The 23,465-nt window shown below is 45.5% G+C and overlaps 2 protein-coding genes across 2 annotated transcripts; both read right to left on the minus strand.

The window, feature by feature from the left end:
• Nucleotides 1-28: 28 nt before the first annotated feature.
• Nucleotides 29-8,656, minus strand: cap1 (CAP, adenylate cyclase-associated protein 1 (yeast)). The gene is made up of 13 exons (XM_067256153.1): nt 8,545-8,656; nt 6,113-6,217; nt 5,545-5,645; nt 5,127-5,204; nt 4,592-4,735; nt 4,011-4,096; nt 3,802-3,907; nt 3,306-3,483; nt 3,007-3,182; nt 2,516-2,639; nt 1,956-2,038; nt 1,639-1,782; nt 29-1,409 (listed from the first exon to the last, which is right to left on the minus strand). The coding sequence occupies exons 2-13, from the start codon at nt 6,213-6,215 to the stop codon at nt 1,326-1,328; spliced, it is 1,407 nt and encodes a 468-aa protein (XP_067112254.1). The 5' UTR covers nt 6,216-6,217; nt 8,545-8,656; the 3' UTR covers nt 29-1,325.
• A 1,043-nt stretch (nt 8,657-9,699) lies between these two features.
• Nucleotides 9,700-21,962, minus strand: kiaa0319l (KIAA0319-like ortholog). The gene is made up of 22 exons (XM_067256138.1): nt 21,373-21,962; nt 20,255-20,429; nt 19,891-20,025; nt 18,362-18,729; nt 17,853-18,084; nt 17,403-17,501; nt 17,123-17,220; nt 16,844-16,931; nt 16,361-16,453; nt 15,900-16,032; nt 15,428-15,656; nt 15,189-15,312; nt 14,673-14,805; nt 14,165-14,313; nt 13,703-13,854; nt 13,122-13,260; nt 12,734-12,893; nt 12,422-12,564; nt 12,221-12,343; nt 11,903-11,993; nt 11,710-11,798; nt 9,700-11,555 (listed from the first exon to the last, which is right to left on the minus strand). Exons 3-22 carry the CDS (start codon nt 20,003-20,005, stop codon nt 11,359-11,361), a joined length of 2,955 nt encoding a protein of 984 aa, XP_067112239.1. The 5' UTR covers nt 20,006-20,025; nt 20,255-20,429; nt 21,373-21,962; the 3' UTR covers nt 9,700-11,358.
• Between the last annotated feature and the right edge of the window lie 1,503 nt (nt 21,963-23,465).

The following is a 23,465-nucleotide window of genomic DNA, read 5'->3' on the forward strand; positions in this document are numbered from 1 at the left end:
CTTTGAAGTCACAATCACAAACAAAGAATTTATTAGAATTTATTTTATTGCAACTTGTTTTTCCAATGATTACTCCTCTGGTACTAATGTACAGAATTTTGTATTCTGGACCAAGAGGTAAAAGAAAATCAAAAAAGACGATACAAAAACTGTACCTTAGAGCTGGGAGGCTCAGGACAGGGTAAACCACAGAACAGGGAGTGAGGAGGAGGATGGAATGATGGTGGTAAAGCTACAACCACTCAGTAAGCACAATTTATACAGATCGCTACAGCAGGTGCTTCAACTAGGGAAAGAAACAGTGAGTGGCAACAAAGTGATCAATGTATCAGCATTTTCCATCTTCTCTCTGTGGCTTTCAATTCCGGTTTGTGCCATAAATAGGAGCCACACTGCAGAAATCTCTTCCCCTTTTCATGATCCCTTGCTCTCAACTCATTCTTTTATTCTCTTCTCAGCATGGAATGTTCATTTTAAATGATTCAAGGAATGTGCCATGTGGGTTTGAGTCAACATACATTCAATGATTAATTTATGATTTCTTTTCAATTATGTAAATTTCCAATATCACTAACCTTCAGTGTTATGATGAAAAAGCCATTTAAGTTACCCTTTTAAGTTCTAGTCTCTATGTTGTCTCTACTATGAGAGTGTAGATGACACACGTTACATTTATCTCATGAATGTTTAGAACATCAAACACTGGAAATGATATATTGTATTGTTGTCTGTCGATTACCACAGTTCTACTGACTTGCTTCATGGTTGGATTGCATAAATGAAACCGAAATTGGTAGAACTCCTTTGAAACACCTGCTGACCAGAGAAATTATTAAGACTTGTGATTTGTTAAAATAACTAGATAGCATGACCTGATTGGTTAGGAGAGGGACAGGACTATTGATGAGTTGTGATAGGCTTGTCCCATTTTGGCTCATCTATATGGTCAATTTAGACATTACAAATGTACTTTGGGTATGTACAAATCGATAACAAAGAACATCCCCTTTGCTTGTTGGCAAACATGAGAACACGCTTGCTGGAACACTTAAGGGCCTAATGGAATGACAAGCTGCTCCCTGCTATTGGCTGAAAGAACGTTCCAGATAAAGCAAGCAGTCCTCCCATTGGCTTTAGGAAGACACAGCTAAAGCTGTGATTGGCTGACAAAGGGGCAAAAACAAAAAAACGAACTGAGGTTGGCATCTCGGTCTACCGTGTGGGTTAGCTCGTTGGTTGGTTGGTGGATCAGTCAGGTAGGCATTTGAATAGGGGCGTGGAGGGGGAGTGAGAAGAGAAGGTGGGTGGGGGTGTGAAGACCCTCTCTATCCAGCAATCTCTGTTGCCGTGGTGACCAGCTTCTTGCCATCCCAGATAGTCTTAAACTGCTCAGGAACTGGCATCTCAGTCTAGGAGGAAAAACACTTATTTACTCATCCTTACAAAAAAAACACTACAATTTTGCTATCATATAGTCATACAGACATATGTATTATTATTTAGTAGTATGTACAAATGTATTATACATATAGGCAATAAACAGAGTGGACACTACTACTGTAGCTAACCAAATGAGCCTATTAGCCCCTTTTATCTTGCGTTGGTCAGTATTAACTCCAGATGGTGCTCGTTACTCACAAAGTCTCCGTCTTTTCCGGGTACCAGGACGTTCATCTCAGAGCTTTTGGCGCTGACGATCTCGCATGCCAGTGAGTCAGCACTCAGGTAGACGTGGCAACCGTCTGTCTTGTTGATGGAGATAGTGGGCACCTTGCCCAGAACCTGGACGGAAAGGTTCAGAAAAGGAGATGAAAAGTGATTAAGAAACATTATATTATGCTAAGTTGACCAATAGATCAACGTCCTGTATATTTACTCAAAATGTAATGGTTCAGTCTGTGTGTCATTGCGTTTTTGACACGAAGCTCATGCTGTTGGTAATGATCAACACACACCTGGATCTTGACGTCCCTGCAGTTGATCACCTCCACAATCCCGACAACGTCGTCAAACACCAGACCCAGCTTCTTACAGTTGTCTAAGACAAAGGAAAAGGGGAAGACAAGTTAGGCTAATGCTTGTGCTAATGTCTGCTAACCTTCTCTCGCCCTTGTACTAGAACAGCTGCCTAGAACAGCTGTCCTTATCATACCATCTGTGTTTAAGAATATCAAGTCCTAAAGGGATGTATTTTAGTTAAAAAAGGGAAGTAAAAAAGAGCCCCAAAGGAAGTGAGAAAGGATGCATGAAGTAGGATGCAGGGAGTCAGGTGGCTGAGCGGTGAGGGAATCGGGCTAGTAATCCGAAGGTTGCCAGTTCGATTCCCGGTCATGCCAACTGACGTTGTGTCCTTGGGCAAGGCACTTCACCCTACTTGCCTCGGGGGAATGTCCCTGTACTTACTGTAAGTCGCTCTGGATAAGAGCGTCTGCTAAATGACTAAATGTAAATGTAAGTATTGGAACAGCACCTTGTGGCAGCAGCAGTGGCTGGGGAACAGAAGACAGACCCTTACCGATAATGATGGAGTTGATCTTGCCCTTGACCTGCAGGGTGCTGTGGTTGCACTTGAAGGCATAGACCACCTGTTTCAGCTCAGTGTCACTGATGACCAGGCCCTGGGCTCCTTCCTGGTTCTCCTGCAGGGGGCGACAGAGGCACAGAGAGGGAGATTAAGACAGGAGAGCGAGAGATGGTCAAAGAGAAAGGGAGATAAACAAATCAAATGGAAAATAAGAGAACGATACAGGAAGATGGACAGAAGAGTTTAAAAAGGAGTGGAAACCCTGGACTGACCATAAAAAGGGCCTGTACTATAAAAGCAGCCGTTTCCAAAATGTTGAAATTCCCATGACCCCCTTGATAAACAACACTAAAGTGCTGACTTTTAGGATAATCTTAAGCATGTTCACCTGACGACAGTTTGTACTGGGAAGAAAATGTACTTATTTTCACAGATAATCAACAAAGCCACAAGCATGTTCTCCACCGTAGCAAATAGCTCACCACTTTCCACTTCTTGCCATCGAGCTCGAGAACGGGGGGCAGTGAGCGGGCGGGGGCGGTGGAGCCAGTAGGCTGAGGGGAGGAGAAGGGTTTGGGCCCTGTGCGGACCGGGCCACACTGGGTCTTCAGAGAGGGGTTCTTGTGGGTCTTCTCTTTGTCAGATACGTGCTTCAGTCCTGAGAGAAGGTAATGAGGAGCAATAACAGACCTCTGGTGATGGTGGAACTGGGAGGGAGGATCTAAAATCAGTATTCAATCAGTTATTTTCATATAAACTACTACACTTATTGGTCACTTACCCTTGGTGATGTCAGATCCCTTGTTGATAGAGGCAAAAAGGGCGTTGTGATTTTCGGCAGGCTGGTCTTTGCCTGTCTGGCTGAAGTCCATTGGAGGAGGGGGAGGTCCGGGGGGAGGGGGGGGAGGAGCCCCACCAGGAGCTCTTGGGGGAGCAGCGGATGCTGAGGCTACGGGGCCCTGAGAGGCACACACACACACACACACACACATAGGCTTTCAATACAAATTCTCTTAAGTTCATGGCTCACTCCTAAACCTGTCTAATCATGTATGGTAACCATTAGTTTACCTCTGCAGGTCTCAAAAGAGTTAATTAAAGCCAGTCTTTTATGACGGGAAGTGAGATGTAGAGAGAAAGAAGAAGATGGAGAGAGAGAAAGAAGGAGAGAGAGAGAAAGAGGAATAGAGAGAGAGAAAGGAGAGAAAGAAAGGAGAGGTAGAGAGAGACTGAGGGTGACCATTTGACAGGAAGCAGCCAGTAAAAGTGTGACTCACACTCTTGCTCCAAGCCAGGCCGGTAGTATGGTACTGTTTGATGTAGTTCTGCAACTCAGTCCAGATGGAGAGGTACGCCTTCACCCAGTCCACATGCACCTTGTCCCTGAGGTAAGGAGGAAAACATTAGCAGAGATGTGGCCAGAGAGACGAAAAGAAAAAAAAAAGAGACAAGGGGAGCGAGTGTGAGGAAGCAGCAGACTCCTTACTTGTCCTTGTAGTCCTTGAGGACACGGTTGGTGTAGAACATGGCAGCATCCTGCATCTCCTTTACATAGGGGCCAGGCTTGGGAGCCTGGGGGACAGGGGACATCCCTGATGGTTACAGTGTACACATAGCAGGTGTAGTGGGCTGAACATCTGATAATGATAACGACGGCAGAGAACCCGTGAAAAGGCTGACTTCATAGAAAATTAACTTTTCACACACCCCCCCCATTCGCGTATTCTTCAATTTGCATCAGTAACAACAACCGACACATTACAGTAAAATTTAAATCTGTGCTTTGTTCATTTATCCTTAAAACATAAGACATTATTATATCTGAGGTCAGGAGCAGGCCTGGTAAGAATTCATTATCCCAGGCAAAAGAGCGGTCTGTCAGAGAGAAGCAACGGAATGAAAGAGAGTCCTGTTTCCTGGCAATTAAACTCCTGTTTCAACACACACCCATCTTCCTCTCACACACACACACACACACAATAAACAGGCCACACGCACACACACGACTACAAGTCCAACTCGGGCCTTGACGCCAAGCCCTTCCCATATGGCCTGTCCCCTCCTCACCATGGCAACCCAGCCAAGGGCAGGCACACTCTCACTGACGGCGGATAGGTGGTTGAAGAGGGGCGAGGAGCGGTTCTGCTCGCGGAACGCCTGCACCTGCTGGATCACCTTGGATACAGGGGCGAGGAGACCGGTCAGGCCTGCCTGCAGGGCACAGACAGGAAGGAGATACATCGTCAATGCATACCCAACTACAATACTAACACGACATGCTACAAAAGAACTGAGCTGTTGGGATTGTGTGATTAAGACCAATGTATCACAAACACTTTAGTCCAACGCAGTTAATAAAGCTGCAATATAACCATCATCCACTTGCATTGAAAAATACATGTTCCACAACGGGGTTGGCCTCCCTTTCCATGGCAAGATGATAGAATTGTGTGCATGTGTGTCATGCTATTTGAATGGCTTGACCCAATTGCTCCACTGGCAAAATGCCAACAAAACTTTACGGATCGCAAAACTATTGTCTGTGTTCAATTCGAAAGTACTGCACACAGCCATACAAGGTGAATAGAGACACTAGACTCACATCAGAGGGCTGCTGGGAGCAGGACGACGTGCCCAGTAGCTGCCTCTGACATGAGAACGCCTGTTTCATCATGTCCGCCTGAGAGGGGAGGAGGAAAGATAAAGGAGAAGAAAGGAGGACAGAAGTAGAGAATTATTTATTTATATTATTATTTTGCTCAAATCATTTACATTTAGTCATTTAGCAGACGCTCTTATCCAGAGCGACTTACAGTAAGTACAGGGACATTCCCCCGAGGCAAGTAGGGTGAAGTGCCTTGCCCAGGGACACAACGTCAGTTGTCATGACCGGGAATCGAACTGGCAACCTTCGGATTACTAGCCCGATTCCCTCACCGCTCAGCCACCTGACATCCATCAAATCATCCTCATCATCTGACCTCATACGTCAGGGGTAAACAATTGTAGGAAACACTTACATGTTTTTGGACATCGCCCCCTATCTGCTGGCTGAGGGAGGTGTACTGAGCAACAGAGCCAGACAGGATGACATCATAGGCCTCCACGTACGCCGACACAGCTACCAGGACGTAAAAACAAGGAAATGTGTTGAAGATACCAGTGTTCTGGAGTTTTGTTTACTGAAACAATTAGTCAGGTTTTATTTATAGGTTTGTTATCAGACACACGCAACGTTGGATATCAGTGCTTGTGCTTAGCTTTAACAGGCTTCCTAACATGGTGATTCCTCTTCAACTCCTTCACTAGTCCAGGCTGTAAGCCTACATGTTACTGAGCTGGTAAACACAGGGCTTGGTGACCATTGGATAATGACTCACTCACTACTGCTAGAGCCAGAGCGAAACTAATCTGTGTAACCTGGAACACTGGTCAGAAGGTAGGACTCGCTATACAGGTCACACTTCTATTCACAGGGCTTCTTATTCCTACATAAATATTTGAAATGGCTTGGAAACAAACATTTACCCTGTCTCAAGCTGTTTTTTTGCTCACAGTACAGGTCGTCTGTGTGAGACTGATACCTACCCCCAGAACCAGCAGTCGAGCCTCCCCCCCCACCTCCAGACACAGACTCCAGCCGCCCAACTGCCACCTCCAGCCTCTGCACCAGACTTGCCAACTCTGCCATTCCTGGGGAGAGGGACAGAGGAGGAGGAGCAGCAGCAAAAGGACACAGAGGAGGGGGAGAAAGATGAGGAATGGAGTAAATGAGGGACAGTGTGAAAGAGAATGATTACATCAGCAGAGGCCACTGGTCAAGTAGAATAGGACAGCTGAATATAGGTCTGCTGAATGAAAATGAATACATTCATGCGATTTTCCAGAAATTGAGAATTTGGTGCCAATTTGCAAACTTTTGATGATTTTTGCAACACTGGATACTGTAGCCTGAAAAAGACAGTCAACTTCCTGGTTACAGAGGGAGGGTGGAGGAGACAGAGAGAGATGACTGGAATGAAGCGGTAAGAGAGTCAAGTCAAGACCTGCTGGTTACAGGTATGCTAGGGATCAGGCTGTTTGTCTACGCTGCTGCCCCAATGATTATTCTACCTTCAGGCCAATTTACATTTCACTCACATAGAATATAGTTTTTCAACACTTATATCTTCCTATATCATTTATGTGAAAACATACGTTTGTTAGTGTACGCACACCGTGCAAAATGCATGATGCATCCATACATGCACAACTTCAAGCTAACATAGACGAACAGAAACCTGAAACTGCCCTCACCTGTGTGACCAGGCCTCCCAGGTATTTTCACCAGACTGATACTGAATGAAAACACAGAACAAGCTTCACTAACGACCACAGAGTTCTATTCTCCCAGGACCAGCTCTTCTACTCTCTCTTTCACAGGTAAACAAAGGGCGAAACACTTTACACACATTCAGTAGGCGTGGCTGATATTCCCACAGGGTTCACAAGTAAAACTATCATTGTTTTAAAACAGAGACCACCTTGTAATATTAAAAGAATGGAATGGCTTCTCTTCAAGACCCACATTGCCTATATCTGATAAACACTTTGCATGCTTTGTCACACATTGTAGAAAGTGGTTGACAATAAGAATGTTGTTTGTATACCAAAATGAATACTGACTATAAATCTGCTTAAAACTGACTATAAATCTGCTTAAAACTATGTTTTGTCAAATGGCAAACACTAAAAGTGGCACAGATACAGCTTTTACAAACTGTAAACATGACACCTTTTAGAGATTAAACTAGGTCTCAAAAATACACATTGACTACCCTTGACCTAAATGTAGCCTATAGGACTAGGCCCTGGATAAAATTGCAGCAATAGCTTGTTAAGGTATGGTATTCAGTGTATTGTGCCACAAGTGTAGATTACTGACTCCAACCTGATGGGTTGGGTCTCCAGGTGAAAAGCATGAAGGGTACACATATCTTTAACTAAACTCCTTTTCCGCAGTGCAGCAGAGCTAGAGACTTCTGTACTGGAGCAATTCCAAATGCTGAGCACTCACTGTCAACTTTATTCTCACTAAGACAACCTGTAATATTCACCCGTGTAACCAAACAATCGCAGTATGCTTCTTGATTTGTACTACTGTCAACAACATCAGGCCTTCTGTCAGTGAGCGACATTTAAAGCAGGTTGATGGTTTCGAAACAGCTTCTGGTAGGAGTTCAGACGAACGGCGCAGTCCGCTTTGTACGGGATAATATACGGGTCATGTCTGCTACTTTACTTAGCTCGCCAGTATAGAAAGAAGTAGGCTAGGGCAAAACAACGAGCGGCGCTGTACCCTTCCAGCAAAAAACGTAGCGTTTAGCGTTACTAAACACAAAATTACTACACACTTGTCAAACACTTTGAGCTAAGTGTTAATGGGATTGGCAGTGGAAATAGACTAAATACATGCTAGCAAGCACGTTAGCCGTTTAGCGATAAAGTGATACCGGTGTTACACCGGCTGCACACATACCTACTCGTAAAAGCTAAGCTAAGTATCAGATAATATTCACACACACATGTATACATATATACATTTTAAATACACGCAACATAACTTCACCACCACACATTCAAATGTTGCAATTCTCCCCTCGCACAAGCTCTGTTTCGGCATTTCCTGTATTTTCATGCAAACGCTACCACTCCCTAGCCATGTTGAACTAGCCTGCAAAAATAACTTCCTATTAATCTCTATTCGGTGGCTGGTTTGCCAACATTAATAATTAAATACAATGCCATTTACAGTTAGATATAATGTTGCACAGAATACATGATCTGCATATGAATTCCTCGATTCAGCCAGGCGGCTAGCATCTCATCATTCATGCCGAAATTGAATAACAATTTCTCAATGGATTTATGCAATGCCAAAGGGGGAGCGGCAGCGCATTGTTAGTTCATTTTGGCATTATTACGAAGCTGTGCTGAAATATAAAAATATGGTATCAAATATGATAAGACAAGCTCCTTACCTGCTAAATTGTTCAAGCAGTGATTTGGTCTTTAATCACCGTAAATTTTCTGTGGGACTATGCAGTGTAGGTGGCTTGCAGACCGCTTGCTTTTCTTCCTGTATGAGTAGAGCTTCCCAGCTGTCACCGCGCGACGTTTCCGCCCTTGTTCGCGCAACCATTCCTTTCCCATATAAGGAGAAGAGATACAGTCAGTGCATAAACGCAAGAAAGTATACAACATCCTTCCTTTCTCTGACTTAAATTATCATGTGAAATGCACTTATCTGTCACAGGCAGCATACGGGCAGCAGCCTCCCTCTTTTTCATCAAGTATTTAAAGTAAGCAGTAGCCTATACTTATTTATAGTTCCTTTAAGTCTATATTCAAACTTAATGTTTGAAACAACCTGAGTGATACAAATGTTGAAGATTGAAAATTCTTACAATTACATTTCCTCCTCAAAATGTTGTGGCATGACAATTTAAATACATGTCACAACTTGCTCAACTCTAGAAGTTGAGGAATCTTATGGCCTGAACAATCCTGTTGAGGCTGTGACCACAAATAAACACACTCACCCAGATGAGGCGTTGTTTGTCCGTCTAGTCTAGTGATCTCTGAGGAGAGTAAGAAGATTCAATTGGTCTCAATCTCATTATGGGTGGGAAGAGGGGGGTGAGATTCAAAGCAATTAGGTCTCTTCAGTCTCCACCAACACATACGGTAAGATCATGAGGCAAGGTGATTACAGACTTACACCCTTCTGCCCCTCTGTCAGGACATCAAGGCCAACTGGCCGAGATCACGTTAAGACACAGGTGGCCATCATCTCTGAGGATGTGGTGGTGATGGAGTTGCCACACCATGGAGGTGTTACAACAGCATCGCACACACTGGTGTCCACTGAGATGAATATGGTACATACAGTATGTTAGCAGTATGAAGGAGGAGAAACACTTATGGGGAAACATTAATGTTTAGTTTTATGGGTGTCTATTAGACACAAGTGAGGTGTAGGATCATAAAAGACAACGAGTTAATGAAGCGGTGACAGATAACGGGTGTCAATGCCACGCTTCAGTTGTAGTCCGAGACATGGGGGCCAACGGGCCTGAAGACTCGAATCAAGGCCCCTTGACCAACCCCCCAAAAGTCACAAATCAAAAAAGGACTAAAGTAAACATATTTGATTTTAATTTACAGATAATCCAGTTGCATCAGGTTCATGGTCACATTGCGAGGGGAATCCTTCACTAGATTTAAGCAGTTAAATGAACAGACAAAATCCCTTCATTTTGAGGCTACGGTCTGCCTGCCTTCACAGTGGACTCCCAAAATTCCACAATGCATTACACCAAGCAATGTGTTTTAGAATGGAAAATACATAGTGCAATGCAGTTTGAGATGACCTTGCAGTAAGATACACTCCTTTGAATGATTGCTTATTTCACAGGTAGGATATCTGCTTGGATCAGACCTTTACCCTTTCAACATCCAATAAAAAGAGACTTAAAAGTAAAACTGAGGCCAGATTTACAGGCTGCATGCAAAATGAAGGTACTACACTTAGGAGGAGGTTAAAGTTGTGTGGAATTAGATCCTCCCAACGGGACCAAGTGTTGATCAGTTCAATCCCTTATCAAGCAGTGAGAATAGAGTGTAGATGCAGACAGACAGAGTCACATGTATAACAAAGTGCATCCGACTCAAATGACTAAAACAATGCTTTAAAACAGCCTTTAAAGTGGTCTTCCAGGTGCAATCAATAACTTGTCTTGAGGTGAGTGGTGAGCATTAACGCCTTCATTTTCAGTAACGCCTTCCTTTTCACTCCTTCCTTTTCGTTTCTCAATGGTTCCACTTCTTCCTCCTCATCCAACATGGTCACAGTGGTGAAGGGCATCGGTTTTGTGTAATCCAGTGTGTTATCCAGTGAGTATTCAATGTGGCGTACGTTTTAGAAAAACACAAATGTACCACAAATCATCTGCCTTTGATCAACATGTCTGACAACAGTCACTTTTCTCATTGCTGGCATGTAGTGGACTACAAACACTCGAAATAACTCAAGCCGGATGTTTTGAAACCATGGCCTAAGAAAGTTAAGATGTTCAGGTGAGACTACAAATTCACACCTTCAATTGCATACATGTCACATGCAGACAATCATTCTAACTTGAACACATACTAAAACTGCAGCCGTGTGTCATGCACAGACAACCATGTCAGGGCCATTGGAAGTATTTCTTTTCCAGTGTCACTTGTCACCGTCAGCCATATTGTCACCTATTTATTGGGACATAGTTGACCATTGGTTGTCTTTGGTCTGGCAGTGTTTGTTGACATGTGGCTGCCTGAGAAGAGGTATGAGTGTGGGTGTGTGTGTGCATATGTACGTGTTTGAGTTTGTAGAGCTTGTTTAAGAAAAGATCAGTTCTATGGTTTGTGTAATAGTGGTGTGGAGGCTCCATCAGGGTTGCCCTGGGAGAGTGCGGAGGAGTACATTCTCCGTGTCTGGGGGTGGTGCACAGGGCTCTAAACATTTAATTCCTTCTTAAGTCAACTTCCCATTTTTTAAGTAAAATGCCACAGTCTTGTCCTTGGTTGGATTCCCCCTTTCTGGCTCAGTGTGGATGTAGGGAAGTAAAAAAAATAAAAATACATGTGCTATTTTTTTGGGGGGGCTGCACCTTCTGTTGTCCAGCAGGGGTTTCTCTCCTTATTACTCGACAACCCATAATATATCAGAGAAGCATCTGGGGAGAGGTGTGAAGTTTGTGTGTTTTCCTTAGTTATTTGAGGGTGGAAGGGGTGTTCCCCCTGCCCTGTTGCTATAGCAGCTCATCTCTCTGCTTCTTGGTCCTCGGGGGCCCCTGGCCATTTCTAAGGGAACCGTTCTGGGGCCGGAGGAGGTGGCCGCGCTCGCGGTCGGTCCACGGGACGCCGCCCTGCCCGTCATCGCTGTCCAGGTCCGAGTCCGAGTGCATGAGGGCTGAAGAGGAAGGGGGTGGGGCGGGTTTCATACGCCCTGAGGGGTGGGGAAGGAAAGATATTTGTGAAAGTGTTTTTTTGAAGTTAATTGCAAGAGGTTCAGAGATGATGAAGTGAGACTGGGGTGTGGGAGGAATGCGTGGGAGGAGTACATGGGAGGAGTGCATGGGAGGAGTAAATGGAAGTCCTACCAGGTCTGGGTGCCTGCAGCTCCAGACTGTCCTGCTCCTCAGCCTCTAACATCTTGTAGCGGCTTTTCCGGCGTGCTCGGCCTTTGCGTCTGTTGAAGAAAACCAACTCCTGTTAGTGTGCTCATTTATTCATCAGCAAGCACGCATAGTATTTAACGGGATGCAATGCAACCTGGATGTTAGTCACTCTTACCTGCGACAACAACACACGGTACCCCAGATGAACGTTCCTATGGCAACCACAATCATGAAGGATGCTATGGTTACGTAGAGAACACTCCACTCTGACAGAGGAGAGAGATACACAAAGATCGTCACAGGATCATGGTGTCTGACTGATGGCTACATTTAAATATAATACTATAAACATGCTGTCCACGACGTATTCATAAACACAGTGTGTGACTCTAGATTGGCAACAATAGTTTTCACTCAATGGCAAACTCCTGGGGGGGGGGGGGGGGCTACACAGTGAACAGGCCAATAGCAAGTCTTCATCTGAGCATCTCACCACAGTTGCTCTCGCCATCGCCCAGCTGCGTCCTGATCAAGTTCTCCATCCAGAAGGGGTGGCAGACGCAGCTCCGTGTGAACGTGTCGCAGTCTCCGTGGCTGGAGCAGTTCAACTGGCAGACTGCAGGAGGAGAAGGAACCACTTTATCCAATGCAGACGAGTAAGACACACGTACATATGCGCGCAGAGCGTACTTACTGATTGTGTCGACCCGCCTCGCTTTAAAGATGAGAAAGTCGTTCTTCTGTTTCCGTAACTTGTTCCGCAGCCCCATGGCAACGCTGCGGCCGGCCAGCGGGGGGCGTCCTGGTCCTCCAGACACCAGGAACACCAGCCGCGTGCTGAGAACAGAAAGGAAATGAATGAACTCCTGAAATACCATACTAGAAGGTAACACATAATACAAACCTCACTCAAGCTTAATGAATTTAGGGTAAACCTGAACAACACAGCAAAGGCAAAGGGGAAAAAGAAAGGAAGGGAAGGAGAAGGAAAAAAAAGAAAACAAACCTGTGCTCGTTGAAGGCGCTGAGATCGCGGACGATGATGTCACTGTCCAGCACGCCCAGTAGCACGCCCACCTGTCTCAGCAGCATGTCCTTCTGGCGGTGGGACACCTGGGATACGGACACCTCCAGCACCAGCTCCACCAGGTCACGCTCCAGCATGTCTGAGTGAGCGAGGGATACGGGGAGGGGGTGAAAAGAAACAGAGAGGGGGACAGGAGAACGGGAGGAGGATTTAATTGCAAACAATAACGACTGGACTGGACTTGGGAAAAGAAGAAAAGAGAATATATATGGTTATTGTGACGATTGGGTTGTTGTTTTGTCTGGTTTAAGTTAGTGAATGGATGTACAGTGTGTTTCTGGAAATGTGAGTGTGCGCGTATACTAACCAGGTCTGACCTCCACCATGCCCTTGTCAGTGCTGGCCTGGCCCTTGCTGTCCGTCACTGTGAGCGTGAAGCTGTACTTGCCCTCCACCAGATTGCTGAGAAACAGCACCGCCTGGTGGTCAGAGTTGTTCAGTACATCCTGTGGGAGGGTGCAGGGAGGAACTTTTAAATAACCAAGTTTACCAAGTTCATAATACTCCAGTAATCTGTGTAGTGCCGTGACCGTTGGTGACATGTTGATCAGAGACAAGTGGACGGACTGGTTACAGACAGGCCGAACGTGTCACGCCACATTTCTTTGGTAGTTATCCACTTGTTTTCCTCTTAATTCTGGTGGGACAAGGAGGGCGGAGGAGGAAGGGGAACTCTGACTGACTCTCACACTAACCTCTGTTCAGTATGAAGAGCAAACTAGAGTTTCTTGCAATGTATTGTCCGCCTATAATGAGCAACATTGTGAAAGTCTTAGCAGAAAACACGGTACCAGATATGCTCCTCATGACGTGGACTACGCCTGAAGTGTGTCTGACTTTGGGACATACTAATGTGGCGTTGCTGATGTAGTCGTGTCAAACTCTCACCCCGGCCGCGGGGCTGCTGCCATCACGCGTCCACAGGTAGTTGACTCCACCCTTGTCGTCTGTGGAGTGCGAGCCATCCAATGAGGCGGTCCGGAGCGGCAGGGAGATGGCCGGGCTGGACTGGACCCTCGCCTGCGGGGGCTGGTCCAACTCTGGGATGGAAGTGAAATTCAAGATTCAGGAAACTTTCTCAACACAGCGACAAACTATGAAAATAGGAGAAAAGGTGGAAACTTCATTATTTATAGCTTCACAAAGGTCCAGCATTAATAATGAATGTCGTTTTTCAAGTGAAAAAAAGGTTTGAGGTGAGCAATTCAGCCTTGCTTAAGTTGCAGAGCGGCAAGGCCCTAGTCAGAGATCTCTCCCAGCGTGTTGAGACGGGCTGCCTCAAACACTGTGTGACTGTCAACCTTTTGCAGAAGGAGGTATATATATGCATGCATGCACACACTCACTGACCTTCTCGGACAATGACGGTGACCGTGTCGGAGTTCTGCAACAAACGCTCATCAGTCACGGTCAGGCTGAACCCGTAGGTGCCCACCTGCAGCCCTGTCACTGTGGCAACAGCACTGTCGGCGTTCTCGATTTTCACACCATCCGGACCACTGAAAGGAGGGTGAGAGAGAGAAAGAGAGAGGGAGAGAGAGTGAGAGGGAGAGAGAGTGAGAGGGAGAGAGGTGTGGCTCAGTCAGGCAGGAGGAACAGTAGAGCACTGTGAAAAACCTGCTGTGATCCTGGCCTCGCTACAGGAAAGATGGCACGGGGAGATAATGCTTCTTTCAGATGGAAACTCCAAACTCCTTGTGAAGGAGAACCAGACTGTATCAACTTCACAGGACGGTGAGAGAGAGAACCTGTTTGCATGTGCTGGCGTGCATATGGGTGACAGAAAGAGAGTCTGCATGCCAGAAGACACAGGCAAATCATATGAGCATGGATATGAGAACTGTGTGTGTCTACTCACCTGCTCTGTATCCAGTGGTAGGTGGCTATCTTCTGGTCGTCAGAGCTCTTGCTTCCGTCCAGGGTGGTGCGGTCCACCGGCAGGGTCAGCTCCTTCTCTGGCCCAGCGTCTGCTACGGGTGGCTTGTTGTTCTCTGGGGGGGGGGGGGGTCAGTGGTCGTGTGAGTATATAGCTTGTGTGACATCATGTGTTCCTCATGTGACAGCATGTGTTCCTCTGCAGTACTTGGTCAGCCTCTCCGTCTACATTGTGAATCCATCCATTCACACCAAGGCTAAACCAACAAACCAGACAAGCTACATTAGGGGCTGACTTGGTGTTGACACACAGTGCAAACACTTCCTACATGTGAGCCTGTGACTGCATATTTACCATACACTTGCAAGTGACTTACCCTTGGCTATTATGCCATTGGTATTGGTAGCGCTGTTAGCATTTAGGTGCTTGTACACACATACACTTCCAGTGTGAAGTTAATAGGTAGCTGGCCATGCAGGAATGTTTTTTTTTTTTTACCTGGCTGGACGATAACGGTGACCTTTGCCGTGTCCTGCTGTCCAGAGGTGTCTGTGACGGTCAGCTGGAAGGTGTAGTCTCCTTCCTGGAGGGCAGAGAGCTGGAGGGTGGGGGTTCGCACTCCCTGGGGGGGGGGGGGACACTCAGGTCAGTACCAGACATGGCTCCTGGGGGCAGAGCAGCACCAGGATGCCCTCAGACAGATGCTCTGAGATCCGAGAGAGAGGGGGGGGTCTCACCTGCATCTCCATCACCTTGTCCTTGCTCTCCAGGGTGATGGACCACTCATAGGCCAGCGGCTCGTGGTCATCCGTGCTCTGGTTGCCGTGCAGTGTGATGGAGTTGCGTGGCAAAGTGAGGACTTGGTTGGGCCCAGCGTTGGCGACCGGACGGTAGTCCGTGGCCTTGTTCACCACCAGGGTGGCCAGGGTGAAGGCCTGGGTCTTGTCGGAGTCTGTCACGGTCAGACTAGGAGGTAGGAGGATAAGATAGAGATCAGAAGGAAGAAGGAAGTGGAATATTGTCAAACCGTTCAGATGATAACTGATAATCAAGCTAGGCCTCTGGAATGGAGGTGGTTGGAAGGAACAGAATGTGTCAAAAAAGTTTGAGGAAGTAGATGACAGCAGTGTAATCTGAGAGCTTTGGGTGTTACACCTAGAGAGGCAAAGAGCACGGGGTAACAGGGTAACGGTGGGTGGGGGGCCGTACTTGAAAGTATAGTTCCCTGGGACCAGGTTGTTGAGGGTGAGGATGGGTGTGTCTTCAGACACTTTCTCCTCCCGCAGCGGCCCCTTCACCTCCTCCCAGTGCCAAGCCACTACCTTGTCATCATCTGTGCTCTCTGGCCAGGGGCAAGGGAGAGAGAAGAGAGGAAGAGAAGTGAAGAAAGTGGTCAACTATATCTAAACTGGATATACTAGCCTTCCACCTATATTTACCAAAACAATAGGAATAAAGACTACAAAAAACCCTGATGGAAAGCTATTCTGCTTTAGCGTTGAGAGGCTCAGCTATGATTAAACCTATCAACTCTTCACTAGCATCTAGCTGCCTGTGTGAGAAAAGTAACATCTGGACAGTCCCCTCTATAAACTGCTTTAGACCGGCCAGCCTTGTACACAAACATGATCTGTGTTTCTAACACGACCACAGAGCTCGGAGGCACTCACGGCTGCCGTCGATCACAGTGGAGCTGGTTGGCAAGGAGATCTCCTGGAACTTTGGTGAAACAACGGCAATGGGCCGCTTGTTGACGCGGGGCTCTGTGAGGCAGAAAGACAAGGTTAATCGCTGGGAGCCAAAAGGCTGGCTACACAGGCAGCGTCAGAGCTATAAAACAGAAGGCACACACACAGAGAGACACAGAGAGAGACAGAGAGAGAGAGAGAGAGAGTGCAATTTCTTGTGTGTCGCAACATCAACAGTGTATACAGTAAATCAAGCAGCAATTTAGCCAGGTTCTCTGTAAACATTTATATAGAAGTCAGGACCAGTTTACAGAACAAATACTCAACCTAGTGTCAGCCCTGAAGCCCTTATCATGGACAATCTGAGGTTGTATATGCTAGTCCAGTACAAGGCTTTCTGTGTCCTGTTCTCTGGTCTATTAAAAGGTAGAAGACAAACGTAATGTTGATGCTTTGGACGGTCACCTGGTTTGACTGTGACGTTGACATAGCCCTCTCCATGTGCCCCATCTCCATCCACCGTTATCTCAAACTCATAGAGGCCCAGTGTGAGCTGGGAAAAGAAAGTAAAACAGGGGTGGAGTAACAGAGAAAAAAATGGTGAAGTAAAGTGTGTACAATTTATGGCAGTTTCAGTCAAAAACTCAAATCCAGCCAGCTTGTTTCTTCAATTCTTTTCCCAACAAGAGAAATGAAAAACACAAACATTCGCTATTCAAGTGAAAGTGATCCAGCGTGCTGTACCTTGCTCAGTTTCAGAGTACTGCTGTGCTTCCCCTCCATCTCTCCGCTGTAGTCTTTGGGATGAGTTTTCAGGCGCCAGTCAAACTTATAGCTGGTCCCTTTAGAAAGAGAGGAGAGAAAGACAGAAAGAGAAGTGGAAGAGAGTGAGAGAGAACATACAGATTCAGAGTTTGGTTGGATTTGGTATAGTTCATGAAGAGGCTCAATCTTTACACTGGTGAAATGCTCAGGATGATGTAGAAGATGATGAAGACGCCAGTTTTCCAGCTGCAGTGAGTACCTTGCTGGGGTGGTGACAACACAAAGGCGTTTAGCTCCACCTCGTTGCGTGGTAACGTGACTTCCACACTCTCTCCCGCTGACACCACCAGCTCCCGCACTGTTATAGCAACCACATGATTGACAGAGGTTAAACCGAGGACATGGCATAGTGGTTCACCCACATAGCTGGATGATGACTGCATGCTAATATACCTGATACTGCCAATTCAACTTAACACTAACAATAATAATTATTAGTTAGACCTGGCCACACGCCTTGACATATCTACGGTATATTGCTATTAGAAGGTTGCCAACTGGGAGGTGACATGCCAGTCAATGTTGTCATATGTTGAAACAAATATTCAGAAGTCAAAAGAGACTAAGACAAAACTGCCTCTGACAAACACCTTACAAAACTTGACTGTTTCTTAATGTTAGCTGTCTGTGTTGGCCGTGTGACCTTTACCAGCCTGGGTTGGCGACGTGGTGATGGTAGGAACTGTGGTGACAGCAAAAAAAGTCTGTTCTGTGCTGCTATTGGACGATCCAGCGTCCTCTGATGTGGAGTTCTCCTGGGGCGGTGACGGGGATTCTCCCCTCCCATTGGTCGGCTGGCTGGTGTTTTGATTGGGTGTTTGATGAAGCGCGATGGTGCTGGCGATGGTTGGAATCAAGTGGCTGGCGGGCTTGAAACCTCCCTGCACACAGAGTTGTGTAAACAACTTCAGACAGGAGTACAAAGATTTAAAGTCTCCCTTCTACTCTGACATTGGTGTTGGTACTATTCTACAATGGGAACACTAAAGTGTTTCATCTTCCTTCTCTCCAGTATTGCAAAACCTTTCTTGCACTTTATCACTGAACCCGTTTAATCAAGAAAGGAAAAACTCAAAGAATAAAAGGAAGGAAGGAGAGCGGATTGGAGGGAGAGAAGAATGCACCCAAGACTAAACAAACCACATTTTGCTTACTCACCGTACTGGTGTGATGAACTTGCGCATGACGCTGGCCAGCACTTCCTCTTCCTGTCTGCACCCTCCTGGGCCTCCTGCGTCGGGCTGAGGAGGAGGTGCTTTTTGAGAGCTGCTGGAGGAGGCCCAGGGACTCCAGGTAGGGCTGGGGGAGGTAGGCGATGGAGCAGCCCCCCACCTGGGAGCAGCTTAGCAGCACGCAGCGCCCGCCCAGGCTCCACACGGCACTGCAGGTGGGCTTCAGACAGCAGGACTCCCAGCAAGTCGCACCGCCCCTCCCAGAAGCCAGGGGCCGCCATCCCAGGCCAAGGACGCTGGTCCAGTGAATCCCCAACACTCCGCCCGTCACCCTGCAGATCTCACCTGACACACCTGGGGGAATGAGGGGAGAAAGGGAACACAACGTCAATCTATTCGATTTTTCCCCACAAGCTGTTGAAGAAGAGTCTTTAAAAAGGTTACTCTTTATTATTCCATGATTATCAACTTTTCACATCTACAAAGTCGAGAATGAAGGGAAGCTAGTTGTTTAAACAACACACTGATTAAAACTATAACATTATAACAGTCAGACTCAGGTCATATCAGTTGGAAGGTGAACAGGCCAGCAGGATGGTGTACAACGTCAACAAGAGATATCCGTTGTTATGGCCCACAAAAAGATAAACAAAACACAGGATTCATGAGTCTGGAGAGCACCATCTATGTCTCAGACACAGACACAAACAAACAGTAAGGCTGCTACACCCATGCCCATCACTCCTACAAAGTTCCAGATATTATGGGATGGTGTGGCATGTAACGCAAGCCTCCAAAGAACGGAGCCCCCTTGGTTTCTTCTAGAGGAAGAAAGGACCCTTTCGGCTCTTGTTCAGTCATCTCCCCCTCCTCCTCCCCCTGTCAAACTGACATCCACTGACTCACAGAGACCCCATTGTGCCACCTTCCATTATGTCTTTCATTTCAGTCACTAAGACTGTAAAAACAGGCCCTAGCGGTGTGAGGCCACAGTTAGGGAGTCAGATGACTGAGCGGTTAGGGAATCGGGCTATTACTCAGAAGGTTGTCGGTTCGATTCCTGGACTTGAAAAATTACGTTGTGTCCTTTGGCAAGGCACTTCACCCTACTTGCCTCGGGGGGAATGTCCCTGCACTTACTGTGAGTCGCTCTGGATAAGAGCGTCTGCTAAATGACTAAATGTAAATGTAGTTTACACACATATACACACCTAGGACGCAAACAGGCGGTATAAACAGTTCCATAAAAACATATAGACACATGCAGTCTAATGCTAATCAGACACAATACACCTCCCATGGTATTTAAAGAGCTCAGTCAATGGAGCTGTCAGATGGTTTACTCATTTCATCATTTGTCTTTTTTTAATGCATATTCTCAGTGAAAACTCACAAATTTATTTCTTTATATTATTTTCCTAAAATAATTTGATGCTTGATGATATTTTAGCAAGGGAGCTTGTGTAAAAGCATGGCACGTTATCTGTTATGCCATTATCTAATGGGTAGTTTTACCTGTGAGAGGGGCTAAGCAACACAGGTAGCCCAGTATTAGGACGAGGAGTTGATGTGGGGATGTCCATCGAGGAGGAAGGCTCCAAATGAACAGGTTGTGGTTCACATAGAACATCTTCTACCAGGACCAGGGACCTGATGAGAGGAATCCCTGTCGTCAGACTTGTAAAGCATCATACAATACAAGCTCAATGACATGGAACAATACCATAACAACACATCACAGGAGCTAAAGCTAATGTTCACATTGTAGGTTGTAACCCTCTCCGTCACACATCACCAAACATAGCTTGGCCTATCGGAAGATAAACACACAGGGGTGCTGAGGTGATTACAGCTCTTATAGAGCGGTGGATGTATTTACCTTTCTGTAGGGTGAGACGTGGTGGATGATGTCAGAGGGCGTGGATTTATGTGGGGAGAGAGGTGCAGCGAGGTAAAAGGTGAAGACAGGTGAACACCAGCACTTTATATAGGAGCTTCAACATCTCTCTCTCTAACGCTTTACAGCTCCTTCAAGCTGCTTAGAGAGGAAGACACTATTAGAGGGAAGAAGAGAAAAGGATTCTGTTAAAAAAAAAGACAGCTTTGCAAGATCAGTCTGACTGATGCCTCGTTTATGTTTTATTTCTAGAATGGTCAACCTAGTGCTATCCTTATTGAATTACCCCGAGCGTTCAATGTCAAGCAAGCAGTGTTCTTTGAAACCGTTTTAATGGGAAAGGTGAGAGTGGATTGGTTGCCTTCCCTTTTGCCTACATTGCACACCTAAATTAGTAGTGCATGTTTATGCAGGCGAAAGTTAACTTTTGTATCAGCCGGTTAGTCAACCGTGCAGGCCCCAGGCAGTTCTGTGGGAATTATAACAGGATCAATAGGCTCATTCACATTTTGAGCTAGCAAAAGGAGTATTTTAAACCTCTGATTCATCATGAGCTTCCTTCTCAGAGCTCAGCTGTCAAATCAGTGCTTCTGTCGGCCAAATCATTTCAACACTCATTTCCATAATGATGCACTTTATGGAAGACATTGAAAATGGCACAATACTTCTGACATGTGAATGATGATGTGCTTATCAAAACAGAGCAGTGTGACCTCTGTCATGAAACTAGGCTTGTCAGGAAAGTACAAATCCTTGTTTGAAATGTCCAAACAGAATCCTTCAGATTTTATGTAATTGTTTGAGCTTCCAAGTGCATCATCATCGTAAAACTGTTGTGTATGGTTGAATGGCCCTCACATGCAGAAATGTGGCCGTTATTTTTTTCATGCTGACAATTCCTGAGCACGTTTATGCAGGAAGGACAGAACAAAAATACAAGCTTTAGAACATTTTGTTCAGAAGGTAGAACATTATTCTGGTCCCTCCCCTCTTCTCTCTCATTTTTACACACTGAGAAAATTCTACTCTCAAGAATATGACTACAGCTGACCTGTGGTTCGAATCAGGCTTGTGTAAACAATGACAAATTATAAACCAACCTGGTTGATAGGGGTCATTCTCAGGATCCGCATTCCTGAACGCAGATGGCCTTTTTCCATCCGACTCTGATCACTTCCAAAAACTGACAGCTGTAACAGCAGCTCTTGGCACAGCGAAGAACTAACCTCCAACAAGTTATTTTCTCCCTTATGTATGGGTTGAGTTTTTGTAGGACAAACGCCACCGTTTAAACCTACTTCACTGGGCGTTTATTATAACGCTTTTTAAAAGCAATTTGCATTTTACAAAGCTCCTAAAGATATGTCGTGACGTGGTGTCACTGTCAGCTCCCAGCCGCACAGGTGCGCTCGGTCCAATGACTCATCCAGGATTTCGACCTGAATTGTCACCACGGTACCCGGCGTTTCAGAAACGCTAACTTCCCATGAGAAAAAACACAAAAACGTTTTCCTTGATTGCAAAGTAGATCCGGGATGATAAAGTCCCCCTTTTTCCTTCTCGTCCTCTCCCTCGCAGCAGCGGCAATAATACAGACTTGTCAGTCCTCGGTTGGAGCGCACTCAGAATTACACAATTTAGTTTCTGGCTCTGTACAGCTTCTGATCATTTCACATCAAGACATCCATTCGAAATCTTGCAAAAAAAGACAGCATCATAACTAATTCAGTGAACCACCCTGCCAGTCTACGTAACAAGACAATAAAATGGTATACGTGAATGTATTCTTTAAATCGAGATTACATTACAAATACTACAAAAACACGAAAATACCTATGCAATACAGACATTTACAAGATGGTGGTCTACTTATGTAATAGGCTATACTAAAAAAGAACTAGAAATATGTTTTGCTCTCTCAAGGGATACAGGACCACAGCTATAGCCAGCCAATACGTATTAGCCTACTAATGCCAGTCGTCTTTCAGTTATCAGGATTACGCAGTCCCCAACAAGACATATGTCAACAATGACGATTTAAGAAATTGATTTTGAGTTATCAGTTGCAATAGACCCATATGTCAGTGACATTCTGCATGACAGGTTAAGAAAATATGTATTTTATATGGGTGTTTCCCAAGCGCAACAGTGGTGCAGCTAACAGCTGTTCATCTTCCCCGACAACCTGCGACAACTGCACTGATCAGTGCATAAAGCTAGCTAATCATCTCGAAACCTTTTGCGAAACGTCGTCGTTTTAATGACATGGAACATTGAGTTGCAGATGATTACCTTATCAATGTCGTGTCACTTGTCCTTGTTCCAATCCCATTGTATGCTATGAATAAATTGTCGCAGTTTTCTGTTCACTATTTGGGTCATTGCTTTCTTTACTTGCCTGCCTTGCACTGCTTGCTTTGATTACACCTTCCCTCGGAAACGAACGTCCTGAGCGTATTTAATCCGATCACTTCCGTTTACTCCCCCTCGCTGCAACTCTGTGCACCTTGCCATGGTAGCCCTGAAATGAATATCCGGTTTTGCAAATTATCCTTCATAATAAGAGCGTGGCCTGAGCCTTCAGTAGCAGAATATAATACTTTCGACACGTGGCCTTATTTTGTTGCAATTTTAGAAATGGGACCTTTAGGCTACTTAATAAACCAAGATCAATATTGTCAGAATAAGACTTCAATATAACTTCAGAATACGACACAAACACAGTGTCTGAATTAAATATGTTAATGATATGATAAAAAAAGACACGGGTCGGTGTGACACGGGTAAAACAAACAATAAAGGTTACATTTCTTCATTGAAAAAATGGTTTATTCTCTTAAAACGAGTCCCCGAGACCCTGTTGCAATTATAAGTCGTGGAGGGTATTAACATTACATAAAAATAAAAAAGTCTAAAGGGGGCCAGTGCCCTTGTGACAACAATCTTGGATTGCCTTGTGGCCCCCCTAAATGTAGTCTGAATAATTATAAACATGGTATTTTGCCTGTTAATGCCTCCAAACATCTTACCACAATAATGTTCAATGTAACTGCCCCCTCTAACAGTACACTCAAATAACTTATATTCTTCTATACTCTTTGGTACAACTGCCCCCCCCCCCCCACACACCTTTTATTTTGAAATATTTGGAAGCAATCAACCGGAAATGTGACTCCTTACAGAGGCTGTTTTC

The sequence above is a fragment of the Osmerus mordax genome, chromosome 18 (assembly GCF_038355195.1).
Source record: "Osmerus mordax isolate fOsmMor3 chromosome 18, fOsmMor3.pri, whole genome shotgun sequence".
Classification (NCBI taxonomy): domain Eukaryota; kingdom Metazoa; phylum Chordata; class Actinopteri; order Osmeriformes; family Osmeridae; genus Osmerus; species Osmerus mordax.